The following is an 18646-nucleotide window of genomic DNA, read 5'->3' as shown; positions in this document are numbered from 1 at the left end:
GAAACATCAGCCTTCCTGCTCCTCTGATGCTGCTTGGCCTGCTGTGTTCATCCAGCTCTACACCTTGTTATCCTAGTAGGAATAAATGGGTCATTTTCAGAGAGGCAGATAGCAAGGTGCTGCAGGTATTAGTGCTTGGATGATTTGGATCAAGTAACTAAATATAATATCTCCAAATCTGCAGATGATACAAGTTGGGGGTAACGGTGAACTGTAAGGAGGATGCAGACATACTTCAGAGTAATTTGAAAATGTTCAGTGCATGGGCAAATCCATGGAAGATCAAGTATAATGGAAACAAATGTGAAGTTATCCACTTTGGTAACAAAAGCAGGAAGGCAGATTATCTGAATGGCAAAAGATTAGGAAAGGGGAGGTGCAATGATACTGGATGCCCTTTTACAATAATTGCTGAAAGTAAGCAAGAAGGTGCAGCTGGCAGCAAAGAAGGCAAACGTATCTTGGCTGCCATTGCGAGAGAATTCAAATGCAGGACTACGGCTGACTTGTCACTGTTATACAGGGCCTAGGTGAGACCACATCTGGAGTATCAAGTACAGTTTTGCAATGCCTATCTGAAGAAGGATGTTCTGGCTATGAAAGGATTGTAATGGAGGTTTACCAGGTCAATTCCTGGAATGGTTGGCCTATGTATGAACAGAGAGAGACTGGATTGACTGGAGTTTTGAAGGATGAGGGACGGATCTCATAGAAACTTGACTTGACAGGATAAACACAGGAAGGATGCTCCCAATGATCAGGAATCATGGTCTAAGGTTATGGGTAGATCATTTAGGACAGAAAAGGAGAAATACCTTCACCCAGACAGGTTAGCCTGTGGAATTCTCTGCCAGAGAAAGTGGTTGAGACCAAACGTTGAACGATTTCAAGACAGACAGACACAATTCTCAAGGCTCAAAGAATCAAAAGTTATGGAGTGAAAGTGTAACACCATACTGAATTGGATGATCAGCCATGATCATACTGAATGGAACAGTAGTCTCAAAAGGCAGAATTGCTTCCTCTTATTCTTATTTTCTATGTTATAAGTTCTGGGCACCATGTCTAGAGAAGCATATATTGGCCCTGGAAGGAATGCAAATAGATTTATCACAGTGATGCTGGACTCTAAAAGGTTAAATATGAGCAGAGATAGATGGAAAAGAGTGCAAAGATAAGTCCAGCAATTACAGACCAGTCAGTTTCACTGCGATAGTTGGAGTAGGGGGGAACCTCTTAATTTGTTACGCAATTCCCTTATGAAATAAAGGCCAACATCCCATTTCCCTTCCTATTACCCACTGACCTGAATGCTGGCTTTTTGTGATTCATGCACTAGAACCCCGAAATCCCTCTCTCTGACTTTTTACAGCATTTCTCAATTTAAATAAAATTCAGCTATTTTATTCTTTCTGATTTTCTATAGCACAAGGTTACGCAAGAATGCAACTATCGCATTATAGGAGAACTACCTGTGTTATAAATAATTGTGTTCCCAGCACTGTTCAGTGTGAAACTCCATTAGTTATAGACTGCCATCCTGAAAATGCATTTTGCACCCCACCCCCAGCAATCACTACTTCTTTACGCTGGCTTTGTCTTCTAATAGTCAATCCTCTATCCAGGGCAATATATTACCCAAACACAAAAGCAATTAATGCTAGATCAATTTTTAATTTTAAATCTGTCAGATAGGTCACAGATCAGCCATGATCTCACTGATTGGTGACCATAAATAAGTGATTAAAAAGGCTCTTCCTGCTCCTATGTTCAAGAGCACGAGTATGAAGAGTTAAGGAATCAAGAAGAGACTTTAAAAATGAATTGCCTACCACTGTTCATGCAAAGGATAAGTGAACATGTGTGAAAAATGTCATTAAAAGAGTAAGAATTAAACAACAGTGAAATTGCAGAGAAAGAATGTATCAGAGAATTATAAGACGAGATGAAAAAACAAGGACTAGACATACAAGTGGAAAAGATGAGATGATGGAATATACAGAATGAAAAGTAGCAGAGATTGGTAGAAGAAAACTGGAGCTTTCTAACCTGAAGAATATACAGTTTTGAAAACATACTGCAAGAGTCAATATAAATTAAGATACACCATTCCTGGCCAATAACAGACAAGATCCACCCTCCAGTCATCAACAACAGGCTACAAGATTTACAGAGCACTTTACAGTATTTCCTATTACAAGAACACCCTACTGCTCCTATTGTCAGAAAGGTATGTGTTCTCTTTTCTAATTCAGGATTTGTTCGGAAGTCAACACTTAAAAAAGTATTTTTACATTTGAGCAAAAGAAAGGTGTGTAAAGGACTCATCTGTTTGAAGCTTTTGTGTCAGCATGAAACCTTGTGAAATCATTGCAACGCTATCTTGATTTTTATTACAGGCCTGTAGCTCCCTTCCGTTCACTTATATATCGGTAATTTTGAGGTGAATAATTAATTTTAAGTATCAGTGATTAACAGCATTACAAATAAAATGAACAAAATTAATGCTGCTCATTTTAAAATTTCTATTGAAAGCAACAACATATAACAGCTGGCTTTGACCTTTAAAAATGACAGACTGCATGTGAAATACTGCTGTTTTGGGTCCTGCAGTGTAATCTGCAAGGCTGCTAAAATGGAACAGTTCACATGAACAAAGGCTGCAGATTGGGATTTGCAGTTGCAAGATGATTCAATGCAAAATTACATTGCAAAGATTAACATAAAAAAGGTTAACACATTCTTATGTACAATGTTATTTTAATAGCAGTGTTAGCCTATTTAAAATATGGGTTAAATGTCTTAAATACCATGCACATACAGTTCTTGAAACAAACATTCTCAATAGTGTTAAAATATTAATTTAGAATGCTCAAGACATATCATTTTTGGATACTAAGGGATTCAAGGAATGGGGGGGCAATGTAAAGGGTTAGCTGAAGTAGATGAGCAGACATGATCTTACTGAATGGCAGAGCAGACACAGGACAGCCTATTTTTCTTACATCTTAGAAAGCTTCGCAAGTAAAAGAAAAAAAATCAAAGAATGCTTCCAGCTCTAAGTATTTCATGACATTTTGCCATTTAAGGTATATGATAAATTTCAAGAAACACTTGTTAAAGAAATCTTTATAGTTTTATACCTTGGAACAAAGCAGGCTTTAGTTCTAACGAATGAGAGTTAGAAATAAGCATTAACGCAGGGGATGGATTTTATTCACTACCCAGAAATGGGGAAGTAGGGGGATTGACCTGTAAACAGAGCACCATGCTGCCTTACTCAGAGTTAGTAAGAACTGCAGATGCTGGAGTCAGAGATAATACAGTGTGGAGCTGGAGGAACACAGCAGGCCAAGCAACATCAGAGGAGCAAGGAAAGTTGATGTTTCAGATTGGGACCCTTCTTCAGAAATTGGGAGGGGGAAGGGAGCTCAGAAGTAAATAGAGAAAGGAAGGGTGGGGGTGGAGAAGGTAGGTGGGATGACGATACATGAGTGCAGGTAGAGAGTGGTGGGGATCCGTCAACATAGTCTATCGCATCCACTGCTCCCGATGTGGCCTCCTCTACGTTGGTGAAACCAAGCGGAGGCTTGGAAACCGTTTTGTAGAGCACCTGTGCTCTGTTCACAAAAAATGACAACACCTTCTGGTTGCGAACTATTTCAACTCTTACTCCCACTCCCTGGATGACATTTCCATCCTGGGCCTCCTCCAGTGTCACAACGACGCCACCTGCAAACTGGAGGAGCAACACCTCATATTCTGCCTCAGGAGCCTACAGCACAATGGCCTAAACGTGGATTTTACCAGTTTCAAAATCTCCCCATCCCAGCCTCACCCCATGACCAACCCTCCTTCTCATCCCCACCTCCTTTGACCTGACACCACATGTCCATCTTCTCTCCCACCTATCAGCCCCTCCCACCTCACTGACCAATCCCCACCACTCTCTACCTGCACTCATCTATCACCATCTCACCTACGATCTCCAGCCCCACCCCTCCTCTCTCTATTTACTTCTGAGCTCCCTTTCCCCTCCCCATTTCTGAAGAAGGGTCCTGAATCGAAACATGAACTTTCCTGTTCCTCTGATGCTGCCTGGCCTGTGGTGTTCCTCCAGCTCCACAGTGAGTTATCTATACCATGCTGTCTTACGACCATAAGAAATAGGAACAAGTAGGCCATTCAGCTGCTCAAGCCTGCTCCACCGTTCAGTAAGATCACGGCTGATCCAACATGCCTCATGTCTACATTCTAGAATTTTCCCCTGTAACCGTTGATTCCCCTACTGATTAAAGGGCCTCGCCCCAAATTAACAGGCAGGAGAGACCTGCACCCAACTGATTCTACAGACTGTTGCTCAATGAAGTGAGGTGTTGAATGGGGGAGTCCTTTAACACCAATCAGATGACTTTCATTTTTCCAACATCTTCCTCACTCACCCCCCTTGATTGTCCAAATTGTGCTCCACTCCTAGGTTGCTCTTCCCACCCAGGCCTTCCACAGTATTGACCTTGGCTACCATTCCTGATAGCTCTGCTGATACTGCAAAGTGCCAGACACAACGATCAGTAGCAATACGACAGGGAATTTCCTCGTGGCCAGCAGTGGAAATTACAATGCACAATAATTAAAGGCCAATTGACTGGAATATTATCATGGGGTGAACTGGAGGCAGGCTTGTATCTAATATTTATGCTAGAGCGTGGGGAGCTCACCTTCAACTTATAAACAAACCTGAAAGTGGAAAATTATTTAGAATATCATCTAGCACTACTTGTATTGTTTCCAACATCATCAAACTTTCAACTTTAAATTGCAAAAAGGAAAAATAGTAAATGTTGGAAATCTATAGTAAAAGCTGAGAAGTGTTCGAAACACAGGCCAGTCAGTACCCTACCAAAACATGAAAAGGTAAGTCAAGACATTCTGTGCATGGCTTTCATCTGTTTTGTGGTGATTTCTACCACTCTTGGCTTTGCATTTTGTACTCTCATCTTAACCAGACTTTAATGAGGGTGTCAGAATGAACAACTCTGGTTGGACATATTCTGCAAAGTATCATTATATGACTTCATTTCCAACTGCTTCATTCCATACTCCCACTATCGATGCCCAACACATTCACCATTGCAGTTTTTTGCTTCCAACTATAAAACAAAAGAATTCTTATCAACTGAATGATTCTTGATTGCCAGTTTAAAAATAATATTTCTAGTAATATTTCCAGTATTTTTAAAACAAATAAAGTACTCAAAAACAGCTCTTCTGGTGCAGTGGTAACATTTAAACCAAGAGGCTTAAGTTCAAGTTCTATCTCTTCTAGAGGTGTGCAATAACATCTCTAAGGAAAATTGGTTAGAAAATATCTAGAAGTGCTCGAAGAAATTGAAAAGAAACATTTTCCTTCTCCCAAGTATTTTCATAAAACTGATCTTTCTCCTACAGCAAACATCCAAATATAAAATTAAACTCCCCTAAATGTATGAACTCTCATGCTGAAACTATGGGCAAAGAAGGTCCATGAGGTAACAGATTTCTGACTCCCTGGCGTGGGGAATATCTAACCCCTTAGCGTCTTAAATATGATTTGTGCTGATGTCACTTAAGCAAGCACTTACTTTGCACTAGAATTACTACCTGTTCCACCGGAGACAGCACTTTACTGAACATTTTATCCAGGGTTACAATGATGAAGAGCAGAGCCCCAATTTCTGCTTTCAGGTGTAAATTGCGCAGTCACCCAACTCAGAATAAGGAAACTGAACTAGAAACAAGTGGAAACAAGACTCTGTTGAAACAGCTCACGCAGTAACAACAAGATGTAAAAGAGACCGGGTTAGCATATGGAGCAAAGATAAAAAGATGGGATGGCAAGTAGATCTTCTGTATATGCATTTTTTTTCATTGTGAAGAGGTATATTTTCTTCCCTTAAAATATTCTACCAACATTTATATAAGGCGAGTGATTGTGTTTTACATCAAACATCAATATTTTCAGAAACATCATTGTGTAAATTTTGAAGAAATGTTCACAGGGTAATGGTTCAATATTTTAAATAAAAGAAGAAATTCTGGCATCGTTAATAATACAGTCTGATGTTGTGTTAGTTGGAAGCTCTAACTTCTTTGGAAGAAAACAAAACATAATTATAATAGTAAAGCCAGCATTCATATGTAGCACCACTTGTCACATTTCCCAGTCACCGTACCTATCCTGAAACACTAATCTAAGTATGTACTTTCTCTGTATACATCTTATTATCCATTCAGCACTTTTTCCCCAAAATAAATTCTTTCAGATTTTTCAACTGATTGTGTTTATGCAATTACCTGTGTTCTCTGTAGCTACTGAGAAGGTGTACTCTGCTCCATCTGTCCAAGGTCAGGTTTTACTAGTACATCACGTTCATTTCATCTTTCCACTTAGTTCTCTCCAAACTCCTTAGTTCCAACAACTGGTCTAATGCTGCCTTCATGTCATTCTTGCCCCAGATTGGGAATTATCCATTCAGCCAATAATTTGACCACGACACTACTGAATTTTGTTACAGTAGTCCTGGATGGACTGAGTAATGCTTGGCAGGTTATCAGTGGGCAAATTCCTTCTATGACTTTGCTTATAATTGAGAGTAGATTGACAGGATAGCTAACTGACTGGGTTGGAGCTGTCCCTTTAAAACTGACAGGACATTTCTCTCATCAATTAGATGACAGTTTGTAGGTATACTAGAATAGCCTGGCTAAAGGCATGGCTAGTTCAGGAGGACAGCTGTTAAGTTGAATGGTCATTGGGATGTGAGATAGCAAGAACTGCAGATGCTGGAGTCAGAGATAACAAAGCATGGAGCTGGAGGAACACAGCAGGCCAAGCAGCATCAAAGAAGCAGGAAAGCTGACGTTTTGGGTCAGGAAGAAGGACCCGACCCGAAACGTCAGCTTTCCTGCTCCTCTGATGCTGTCTGGCCTGCTGTGTTCCTCCAGCTCCGCACTTTGTTGTCATTGGGATATATAGCCTTTACTGTGCCCAGCATATTCAACCATTTCTTGACAACAAATGCAGTAAATTCAATTGAATTGAGACAGCCATCTGTAGTGGTGAAGATTCAGGAAGAGGTCAAGAAAGATCATTCACGCAACACATTTGGCTAAATTAAAATTGTTAGGAATGCTTGATGATAGTGTTTTGCACTGAGGTTAGGCCTCACTATCCTTGAAAATGGGAACATCCATGAATCTGCATCCTCGTATTAGTTGTTTAATTCTCCAGCTTTGTCCATGATTGCAGTAGGACTTTGAATTTGTAAATTATAGCAGAATTGTTTTGGATGTCAAAACCATATTGCTGCTATAGGGGCAGCATTTCACTTTCAGGTACATGCCTTTCATGTTCTTTTACGTTACTTATTGAAGTGGGGTTGCTCATCTGGCTTCTAGTGATGGAGGAGTAAGAGATATGCCAAGTTACAAAGCTTTTGCATAAAATGAATAATATCCAGTATCTTTCCTTCTTTTTATAGGTTCATATTTCTGATCTGAAGACCACCTCTAGAACATCCATTTCTAAAAATGGCAGCTAATAACTTTAGTCAAACTTGGTTCGTGATCAACGACGCCACATCTATAAATCAAGACACTAAATTTCAAGTCCAGCAGATGCAGCTGTTTCATGATAGCTGGAAGATCGCTTTCTTTCTTATCTTGCTGCTGTTTGTTCTCACTGTAATTAGCCTGGTTTTATTAGCATTTCTCCATGAGCTGCTTCTTTGCTGCTCTTGTACAAAGAGCAAAAGTTTAGAAAGTCTGGAAAATGAACCCCATGCTGCAAGAATTGTGATGAGTACTATGAAAAGACATAAAGTTGAAATGGTATAGAAAATGATTTATCATGATATACAAATCAAAATAAAACAAAACATGTCAGATGGAAATTTATTGCCATTTGATATCAAAAGGAACGAAAAAGAATTTGGTAAAATAGTCAGCATAGTAAACAAGATCAGAGTCTTACTAAAAAAAAAATTAATGGAGTTAAATTAATCTTCAAATACAAAAGGTGACTTAAAGAAAGAAGTGTTTTATTAATCCGATTCCAGAGTCCCTCAAATTAAATTGAGCGCTCTGAGGTTTCTGTACAACAGTGATGTGGATCCATTAGATTCAGTTAATGATGTGGAAACTGTTCAGAGAACAACAAAGGACAATGGCACAAATCTTCAGATCTGGGTCAGAATCCCTATTTTCAATGCAGATCAGTAAAAAAAAAAAAAATTGTCCACGTTGGAAGAGGTTTCCTAAGTGAAGCACTGAGCCAGGGTCTTCCCAGCCAAACCTGTACAGTTCAGTTCAGTTCAGGAATTCACTCATTGAATCTGAAACCACATCCTCTTTCGCAGCAGTAACCACCATACTCCACATTTAAAAGGTCTAAAGTCACCTTGACTTACACTTACCATCTCCGAGTAGTTAAGGTAGTGAAGGGGCCTAGGATGTGAGGTACACAAGAAGAAGCGTATAGCAGGCAAATAGGCACAGTGCCTGGCAGGCAAGGGGCCTTAGGACAGATTAGAGGCTGTTGAAGAGCTAAAACAGATCTGGTTAGGGAAGTTCATGAGGATCTGGGGTGGGGTTGGTGAGAGTATGAGGTGGAGGGTCAGGTATACATAAAGACAAGGTAGGGTCAAGACATTGGTGAATTTTATGGTTAGTCAGGAGTTATAACTGGTTTTTAATCTCTCTAACTTTTCCTTATTAATTACTCAATTAAGTGAGGTGGAACCCTCCAAAGTTTCGGACTCTAACTTAGAGCTGTATTTTTCCAGAGGGTTCCAGGCACTGGATAATTGGCCATCAGAAGTTTCAATTTCATAGCTGGTTTGGTCTATTTGTAACTCCATACCCATAGAACAATGTGTTTGACAATTAACTGCCCTCAGGAGTGACTTCACAGATTCAAAGGGAATTAGAGATGGGAATCAAGTTCTGGCCCTGCTAGTGACACTCAATTCCATGAATGAAGTAAACAACAAAAGATAACTAAGCAGCAGAGAATTTTGAATTGGACAATCATTTCTAATTGGAGAATATTCAAACAGTAGGAGATTCAGTTCAGTTACAGGATCTAGATAAATGTCTGGATCTGTACCTGTTGTGATTTGGCAGGGCATACAAGTTCAGACACCCTTAGTGAGTTGATATAGAGCTTAAGCTCAACTTCCTGGGTATGTCTAGAAAGGGCAAGGCAATCAATTTATTTCTCTTGACTCTGAAGACTCTTCTTGGTGTTGCGCTGATCATGCCTGTTTGTAATCGGAATTAAAGTAAATTATCACTGAAAAGAAACTATACAATAGTACAAGGATTGCTTGCCATGGCAAAGATTCAGTTTGGTCTATTGAGGTGGTTTCAGACTGAAACAAATAGCACAACTTAGAATCTTTAACAGGAGTTATAAAACAATTGACAACAAGCTACATAAAGGAAACATTTGAACATAACTTGGTAAGGAAGGTAAATTTTACAGAACACTTGAAAAGACAAAATAAATGTAGAGAATTAGGGGTGTTTAATAGGTAATTCCTAATCTAAGGACTTGGCAGCTGAAGGCATGTCAGTCAAAAGTGGAAGAATTAAAATACGGGGTTTACATAAGACCTTGAGTTTGGATGTTACAGAGACAGAGACACAGTCAAGGGAGAAGCTCTACAGGAATTATGTGAATGAGCAAAAAGATAGCTGAATGGGACTTGTTGCAAGTTAGGACTAGGCAGCAGAGTTTTGCATTACATCAAGTTTATTGATTGTGGAAGGTAGGAAGTCAGTCAGAAGCATGTTAGAATAGTCAGGGATAGGGATAACTAAAACATGTTGAAGTTTTCATCAGCAAATAAGTTGAAGCAGAGGGAAAGCTAGTGATGTTATGGAAGTAGATAAATTTGGTAGGCGTAGATATGTAGTTGAAAGCTCATCAAGGTCAAAAAGATGCTAACATAATGAACATATTGGTTCAATTTCAGCTAGGGAGAGGGATGGCTCAGGGAATTCAGTTGACTCATGGCTACAATAATCTTCAACTCCATTTCCCTACCTTTTCCCCATAACCCTAAATTCCCTTACTGATTTTAAAAGTTTCTCATCCTTGCATATAATTAACAAGACAGTCTCGACCGCCTATGATGAAGAACTTCACAGATTTGCTAACAACTGAGAGAAGAAATTCCTCCTCATCTCTGTCCTAAGTAGATGACTCCCTACTCTGTGAATATGCCTCCTGGTCCTAGATTCTGTGCTGTATAATCACTATGATTCTATAACTCTTACAGTGAACATCATGAATTAGGAAAGGGAGGGGAGACAAAGCAGAGTGCACTTAGTCCGGGTTTAAACGAGTCAGGATACGTATGGATAAGGACTGATAGGAAAGAAAGAGTCACAGATACCAAAATGCTAAAGGAAGCTGTAGCACCCAGGAAACCATAGTTTTCCTGGAGTCATCACAAAACCTAAAAGGTTTTATAACAAGTACACAATATTCCCCAATTTAACTGATTTTCAGATCCACGTTGATAGAAATTATGGGCCAGGTTTTGGTACTTAATAATTATGATTTATTACAAGTAATTAGACTCTAGCTACAGGTAAACAATTATAAGCTCAAGCATATTACACTACAAATTAAATTTTAATTCCATTCTAAACTCTCCTTTGCACACAGACAAACAGACATGGAAAGAAAAGGTCTGAAGAATAATCACTAGACTTGAAACGTTACCTTTGGTTTCTTCCCACTAATGCTGCCAGACCTGTGAGTTTTGCCAGCAATTTCTGTTTTTGTTTCAGATCTACAGCATCCACAGTCCTTTGTTCTACCGTGGGAAAAAATAAATTATGGGCAGAGGAAAGCTGGAAAACAGTTCAGTGTTTCCTATTCACAGGTTGCAGAGATGATCCTTATGACTCTCATGCTGGTTAGAACATTGATTTACAGCCATCTTTCTCCAGATGCTTCCTCTGGTTTTGCAAGAGACACAAGGTGGCTGGTTCATTCATCAAAAGTCTCTGACTGATCAGTTAAAAGTAACAGCTTACAACAACTGGAGGAAAGACAAACTGATTTTCTTCAGATTTAAAATTGGTTTTGACTGCAGAGAACAGTCAGGCAGCTCTTGTACTGGTGGAAATCAAAATACTTCTCTATCTTGTTCCCAACCCCAAGATGTTCAGTTACCTGACAAACAATGCTTGTTGGGAGCAGTTTTCTATTATCTGAATTTTTCTGTAAAATCAAAAATGTCTGCCCTCTTCCAAAACCTTAGTTAGGATGTGAGTCATTGGGTCCAGGTATTAGTTGCTATTTTGTCCCTTAATACAGTAGTATATGGAATGATACAGTATTGATTTCTTTTAAAAAGGCCCTCAAATCTGTCCGGGCCCTTGGTTCCTTGTTGTTTCTGGAATGTGTTTTTGATATAATTTTTTTTGATGTTTCCTTATTCCCCATTATAACTTCACCTCTGCCTCTTCTGGGCTAACACTTGCTTTCATTAATATCTTACTATTAAACATACTCTTACAATCTGTGTCTCTTGCTAATCCATTCTTATATTTTCTTTTCTGATCAATTTCTTCTTTCTCCTTTGCTGAATTCTAAATTCTTCCCAATCAATAGGCATCCTCCTCTTTCTGACAAAATCAAAACTGTCTTCCTTTGATCTAATATAATCTTCAACTCCTCCACTGGACCATGGCTAAATCATTTCTTCTATGGGGATTTTAAGCCCTTAAATAATGTATATTTGTTGCAAATAATGTATTCATTTTTTAAACACTTGCCGTTGCTTGTCCATTGTTACACGCTTTCATACAGTTTCTGAATCTACTTGGCCCAAATCAACCCTCCACCCTGCGCAGTTAGCTTTTTTTTTGTGCAAGATTTTAACTTGGATTTAAGCACATTATTTTCAAACATGATATACAATTATAGTCACTCTATCCTGTGTTTCTTTATTGGAACGTTATTAAGTAGCACTTTCACATTGAGCAGAGCTAGATACAACATAGGCAGCTCCCTGGTTTGTTCCTCACCACTGTGATCTAGAAACTCATAGTCCTTCCGTGAACTCATTTTTCACAAGGTTAGTATGAAAATAATCAGTTTTACACATCTATATGAAGATGAAAATCTTCAATGATTACTACATTACCCTTATTACAAATGCCTTTAACTACCTGATTTATAACTATACTTACCTTAGAGGCCCTATATGTAACCTCCTACCAATATTTTCTATCCTCACTCAAGAACAGAGGTATTGGTCTTTCCAGTGACTTTCACATTGCATTTAATATGAAAAGAATTTTTTTTGAAAATTGATGAGGTTATTAGAAGGGTTTGTTTTTGTAGAGGCAATAAAAATAATGCAGGTAGAATAGGGTGTCCAATTTTGGAGCTCAGGTTTTAGAAACAATATCAAGGCTTGAATAACTGTGCAAAGATATTTTCAAGAATGATATCAAGAATGAGGAAATTAATTCAGCTCATGTAGAATCCGCAAGAGAATAATGGAGGTGCTCAGCATTCAGTGGCTTCGACAGTTTGGAGGAAACTGTTTCCCACTGTCACAAAGGTTGGTAATTAAAAACGGACAGATTTATTGTAATTGAAGGATGAGATTTTTATTTTAAACTAAGCATATTAAGATGATGTGAAAATGTGGTAAAAACAAAGGCAATCAATAACTTCAAAAGAGAATTGGATAAATGCTTAAAAATAACATAAAATTGGAGGATCATGAAGATACTCAGCAAGATTCTATATTTGGTTCAGGTCACTTGCATAATACTTTACTACCTGCTTTAAGCTGCTTTAATCCAGGCCATTTTATACAATGTAGACTTGAAATAAAGCAGAGCAAAGCCATCGCAATGGATAACCCTGGAGTGGGCCAGATCTAGTGTGAAGCAGAGTGGTGCTCTAACAGCATATGTTTAACAAAAAAAGACGGGGCTAAATTTTGAATAAAATAGAGTGGAATGATTGCTGCAGAGCAACACGGGAAAGATCCAGAGGTGAAACAAAGCACAAAATGTTAGAAATATTAAGCAGATGTGGCAGCAAATATGGAAGCAGAAACAGGACTAGCATGACAGGTCAGTGATCATTTGTTGGACATTTGACACATTGTGATTACTCCAGTTTCCAGCACTTGCAGTACTTTGGTCCTGAAAATATGGTGTTGAGCTATGACAATGCAGTCAAGGTAACAGAAAATACTTTTGAAAAAAACTGATCAAAACGACACAGTAACAGAAAGACAGGAGTCAGTAGAACTGAAATGATTTTTAATTTATCAGCATCATGTTTTCAACAATATTGCTCATCAAGAGGGCAGTTAAACATAAAAATAAATAAAAAGTATTGGTAAAAACCAAAGCAGAAGTTTTAAATTAGTAGATTTAACACGATAAAATTACCAAACTGATTAGAAAATCCTCATTCAACATTGAAGCTGTTTCAGTTAGCACTACAGAGATCTCGTGACTCAACAGTTCCCAGGTTCAAGTCCGACTCCAGTTATTCTGATCATGGAATTAATAGTTAGGGCCCTGGGTGGTCTTGTAGAATAGATAGACCTAGGGGTTCAGGTATGAAATTCTTTGAAATTTGCGTCACAGGTAGACAGGGTGATTAAGAAGGTATTTAGCACTCTTGCCTTCATTGCTCAGACCTTTGAGTATAGGAGTTGGGACCTCATGTTTAAGTTGTACAGGACGTTGGCAATGCCTTTTCTGGAGTACTGTGTGCAGCACTGGTTGCCTTGTTATAAGAAGGATACTATTAAATTTGAGGGGGTTCAGAAAAGATTTACCAGGATGTTGCCTGGAATGGAGGGTTTGAAATGTACAAAAAGACTGGGACCTTTTTCACTACTGCATAGGAGGTTGAGAGGTGACCTTATAGAGGTTTAAAAAATCATGAGGACCAAAAAAACGGTGAAAGACAAGAGTCTTTTCCCTAGGGTGGAGGATTTCAAAACTAGGGGGGATATTTTAAAAGGTGAGAGGAGAAAGATTTTAAAATGATATGAGGGGCAACTTTTTTTTTAAGAAACATAGAGTAGTTAATGTGTGGAATGAACTGCCAGACAATGTGATGGATGCAGGTACAGGTACAGCGTTTAAAAGACATTTGGATAAATTCATGAATAGGAAAGGTTTGGAGGGATATGGGTTAAGTGCAGGCAGGTAGGACTAGTTTAGTTTGGGAAATGGTTGGTGTGGACTGGATATACCGAATGGTCTGTTTCCATGCTGTATGACCCTACACCTCTATGATGATGGAAGAAGGATTCATAACATGATTCAAATGATTGATAATCAGCCTGCTACCATTTTCAATACTTACTCAAAGGGTGAAGAAAAAAAAAGTGTTCATGAAGAAACTATACAAATGTGAGAAATAAATAAATGCTATCTAAGGTACAATGTGTCTTATGGATTGTGCACACTGTTTTCATTGTATGCCACTGGTAGAGTACGGCTGTTGAAAGATGAGTGGCTAAAGTGTCGATCAAGTGGGTGGCTTCGTTTCGAAAGATGTCAAGCTTCTCAAGTGCTGTTTGAATGTAGTTAGGAGATCAGACTTTCAGGAATCAGAAACCTGCTCATGTTTTCCACAGTATTAACGTAGTCCAACCGGTTAAGTTTCTAGTCAATGGTAACCCTAGAAGTTTGTTAGAATTATAGAATGGTTACAGCACAGAAGCAGACCATTCTGTAAGTCAAACTGGCGTCAGCTCTCTGCAAGAACAATTTAAAGTCCTACTTCTCAACCCTGTCCCTGTAAGCCTGCAAATATTTTTCCCTTCAAATACTTATCTAACTTTGAAAAGCACTGATTGAATCTGCAGTTATCATCCTTTCAGGTATTTCAGATCTTTACCATACAATAGATAGGCTTTTTTTTACTTTTTCTGTATTTTTGGCTATGGACTAGTGTCCAGTTATCCATAACAAAAACATTCAGTTTGCCCGCAACTTTGTAATTTTTTCTCAGCTTGGGAGTGTAAGCAAGATAGTGAGAAGCCTTCAGATATTCACTCAGGGTCAGGAAATCTCAGTTCTCTACAGTAAAAGCCACTTTAAACCTGAGGCAAATTATTTTTCCTTCAGCAGTTGCTGTGAGCTGTGATCACTTTGAGACCTTTTATAAGTGTGAATAAGGGATCTGACTTCTGCTGCAAAGCGAAAGCATCCAGAAAACAAAACCAAGAAGCAGTGCTCTGATCAGCACAAGAACTATGTCAACAGATCCTGTGAACAGAGACCACTGAACTGCTTTCCTGTTTTTCCCTCCATTCACAAAACCCATTTTTTCCCAGTCGGTGTGTGCAAGGAGGAGTTTATAATGGGTTGGTGTTTTAATGAACAGAATTATAAGTGAATGGTTCATACCAGCTTACTTGTAGCTAGAGTCTACTCATTTCTAATAAATAATAAGTCTTATTATGTACAGAAAATTGGTCCATGCTTTCTGTCAAACTGGATCTAAAAGTCAGGGGAAATTCTGTATATCTTAAAATATCTCTAACTTTTGTGATGACTCCAGGAATAGCAGGCTGGATTTCTACTGCACCATCCAGTGAAGCTTAACAATGTGTAAAAAACATTTTCTTTCAAAATTGCTGTTGGTTCTTTTGCAAATCACTTTACATCTATGACATCTTGGTGGAGGATTCGGTAATGGCAATTTAGTGAAACATCAAGGGGAAATTGTTAGATTATCTCTGCTTGGAGAAGATCCATTATGGGGTATTTGTGTGGCATGAATATTATTGACCACTTCTCAGCCTAAACCTGAGCATTATCTAGGTTCTCCTGTCTCCTCATACTGGCTGCTTCATTATCTAAGATTCCACGGTGCTGGTCGCAGAATGTTGGTGAGGATAGAGAACTGGCCAATGGGCTGGAAAGAATGTGCTGGCACCACAAATGTTTGCAACATATATTAATGAGTTGGAGGGAGAAAGCAAATGTATTGTAGCCAAATTTGCAGATGATATAAAAATAGGTGAAAAGGCAGGTTGTGAGAGGGATCCAAACAGTTTACTGAGAGATATCAATAGGCAAATGGAGTGCAAGATGGGAAAGTGTGAAGTTGTTCATTTTGGAAGGGAGAATAAAAGAACAGGGTATTATTTAAATGAAGAAAAACTGCAGAAAGCTGCAGCACAAACGGTCATGGGGTACTTGGCATGAAATAAGAAAACTAGCACACAGGTTCTGCAAGTAATCAGAAAAGTAAACAGAATGTTGGCCTCTATCTCAAGCAGGTTGGAGTATAAGAATAAGAAGTTTTACTTCAACTGTACAAGGTGAGACCATACCTGCAGTAATGTGAGCAGCTTGGTCTCATTTAAAGGAAAGACGTCATTTCATTGGAGGCAGTTCAGAAAACTAGGATGATCCCTGGTATGCAGGGATTGCCATTTGAGCAAAGATTCAAAAGGTTGTAACGGTCATCACTGGAGTTTAGAGGTGATCTCATCAAAATAATTTGGAGGCGCCAGTGTTGGACAAGGTCAAAAATGACACAACACCAGGTTATGGTCCAACAGGTTTAATTGAACACACAAGCTTTTGGAGTGTTACCGCTGAGGAAGGGGCAACACTTTGAAAGCTTGTGTGTTCAATTAAACCTGTTGGACTATAACCTGGTGTCACGTCATGTTTGACCATCTCATTGAAACATATAGGATTCTTAAAGGGCTTGATAGTGTAAATGTTGAGAGGATGTTAGGACCAGAGGGCATAGTCTCAAATACTAGGCAGACAAGATAGAACAAGGAAGAACAATGTGTGGCGTCTGTTTGTTGGAGTTAAGAAACAGCAAGGAGCAGCAGACATTGGCTGGACTTATTTATAGACTACCAAATAATGGTAGTGTGGGCCATGGTATTAATCAAGAAATTAGAGAAGCACGCTGCATGAGCAAAGTGTGTTCAGGTGGTTTTATGTTAAGGAGCCAATTAGGGGCTTTGCTAGTTTAGATCTACTATTATGGAATCAAAAAGGGCTAATTAACAATCTTTTTGTAAAAGAACTTTTAGGATGAGTTACCACAATAAGTTCGAAAGAGAGGTAGTTAATTCTGAAAGGTTTAAATTTGAATATGGGAACATATAAAGGCATAAGACATAGATTAGCTGAGGTTGATTAGGATAATACACTAAAAGGCAAGAATGTAAAATTGAAAGGCAATGGAATAACCACCACAGTAACTAACTGCAAAAATTACCCATGTGATCTGTTAAGCCAAGTTTCATTCATAGATTTGACTTGTCCAATTTATCATGACCTGGGACCATAATAATATAAAATAGCCAAATACTGAATACCAATGCCAGCATCTGAAGTTCATGTATCTCAATGCTTTTTTCGTATTTTGCAATTATGAAAGTACTATGCTCTTTGAATGTTCAGTTCCCAATCCTGGTCACCATGCAGCCATGTTTCTGTAATGGCAATTAGATCACAGCCATGTATCTCTCTTTATGTCTTTAGATCTGGGGTTATAGTAAAATAGTTACAGGATTGCATGAAGGCATGTACTGTGATTATGATTCAATATTGAATAGTGAGGCAGGCTTGATTCCTATGTTAGAGACAAAAAAACTGCAGATGCTGGAATCCAGGTAGACAAACAGGAGGCTGGAAGAACATAGCAAGCCAGGCAGCATCTGGAGCAAAGGAGCGGTCAACGTTTCGGGTATTACCCTTCTTCAGGTCCCAAAACGTTGACTGCTCCTTTCCTCCAGATGCTGCCTGGCTTACTGTGTCCTTCCAGCCTCCTGTTTGTCTACTTTGATTCTTATGTTCCTATTCTTGACCCTGGCACCAAGAGGCAAAGTCATCTTGGAGTCAAGTTTAATGCCACAAAAACTCCTTTTTGATCCACAGACTATGGAATCCTCTATAATTATTGCCCCCCTTCCACTTCCTGTTCCATTACAAAGGACTTGGCGGCTCTGGCTGCACTCCCAAGGATCCACTGCCCTCATTAGTTTCTAAAGTGGAATACCAATTGGCAAGCAAAAATGATAATATCTTGTATACTTTTCTTAACTATAAACCATATTTACCAAATTTTTAAAAGCTAAATGTAACAAAACCATTGTTTTAAAATAAATATATACTTGTACATAATTCAATTTACCTGAACTTTGTTTTGAGGAATTGCCCTGATCTGGCTTTAATTTCTTCTTTTTAGAACTAGATGAACTAGAAGAGGAAGAGACTTTTCGTTTCTCAATAGCAGGAGTAGAAAGAGCACGCTTCTTAAACAGTTCCCTTTCTTTCAACAATGCTGGATCCATATCTAGAATAGAAAGAATTAATTACAGTTCATTTAATATGTGATAAAACACAAATCCAAAATAAATCTTTTCAATTTGAAGAAAAGCAATTTGAGTATGCCCTGCTATTGGTTTTTATTTGCTAGCTTACCTACTGAGAAACAATGGGCTAGGAGTAGGTTCACTTCCTAATTTGTGATCTCAATTACAGCTTAGGGAAAGGTCATGATCCTCTTTCCCACAACAAATATCTAGCCAATTACTGCATGTTATTATCTATCCCAGAGATTTCT

At 38.6% G+C, this 18646-nt stretch overlaps 2 protein-coding genes across 2 annotated transcripts in view; one reads left to right on the top strand and one right to left on the bottom strand.

Moving 5' to 3' along the window:
- The window catches only part of gtf2e2 (general transcription factor IIE, polypeptide 2, beta), a 41493-nt gene extending 23119 nt beyond the window's left edge, over positions 1-18374 (bottom strand). Inside the window, exon 1 of the mRNA XM_048597690.1 lies at positions 18215-18374. Within this exon, the coding sequence (XP_048453647.1) occupies positions 18215-18374 (160 nt within the window). The remainder of the gene's footprint in view (positions 1-18214) is intronic.
- smim18 (small integral membrane protein 18) lies at positions 2149-7875 on the top strand. Its single transcript, XM_048597703.1, has 2 exons — positions 2149-2230; positions 7521-7875. Exon 2 carries the CDS (start codon positions 7570-7572, stop codon positions 7873-7875), a length of 306 nt encoding a protein of 101 aa, XP_048453660.1. The 5' UTR covers positions 2149-2230; positions 7521-7569.
- Positions 18375-18646: the final 272 nt, after the last annotated feature.

This window comes from Rhincodon typus, chromosome 1, assembly GCF_021869965.1.
Source record: "Rhincodon typus isolate 14 chromosome 1, sRhiTyp1.1, whole genome shotgun sequence".
NCBI lineage: Eukaryota > Metazoa > Chordata > Chondrichthyes > Orectolobiformes > Rhincodontidae > Rhincodon > Rhincodon typus.
Note: the sequence above shows the minus strand (reverse complement) of the source record. Positions and strands in the feature narration are given on the sequence as shown.

What these genes read in the sequence shown, in the direction of transcription:
- smim18 (XM_048597703.1), top strand. Translation starts at nt 7,570, where the DNA reads ATGGCAGCTAATAACTTTAGTCAAACTTGGTTCGTGATCAACGACGCC.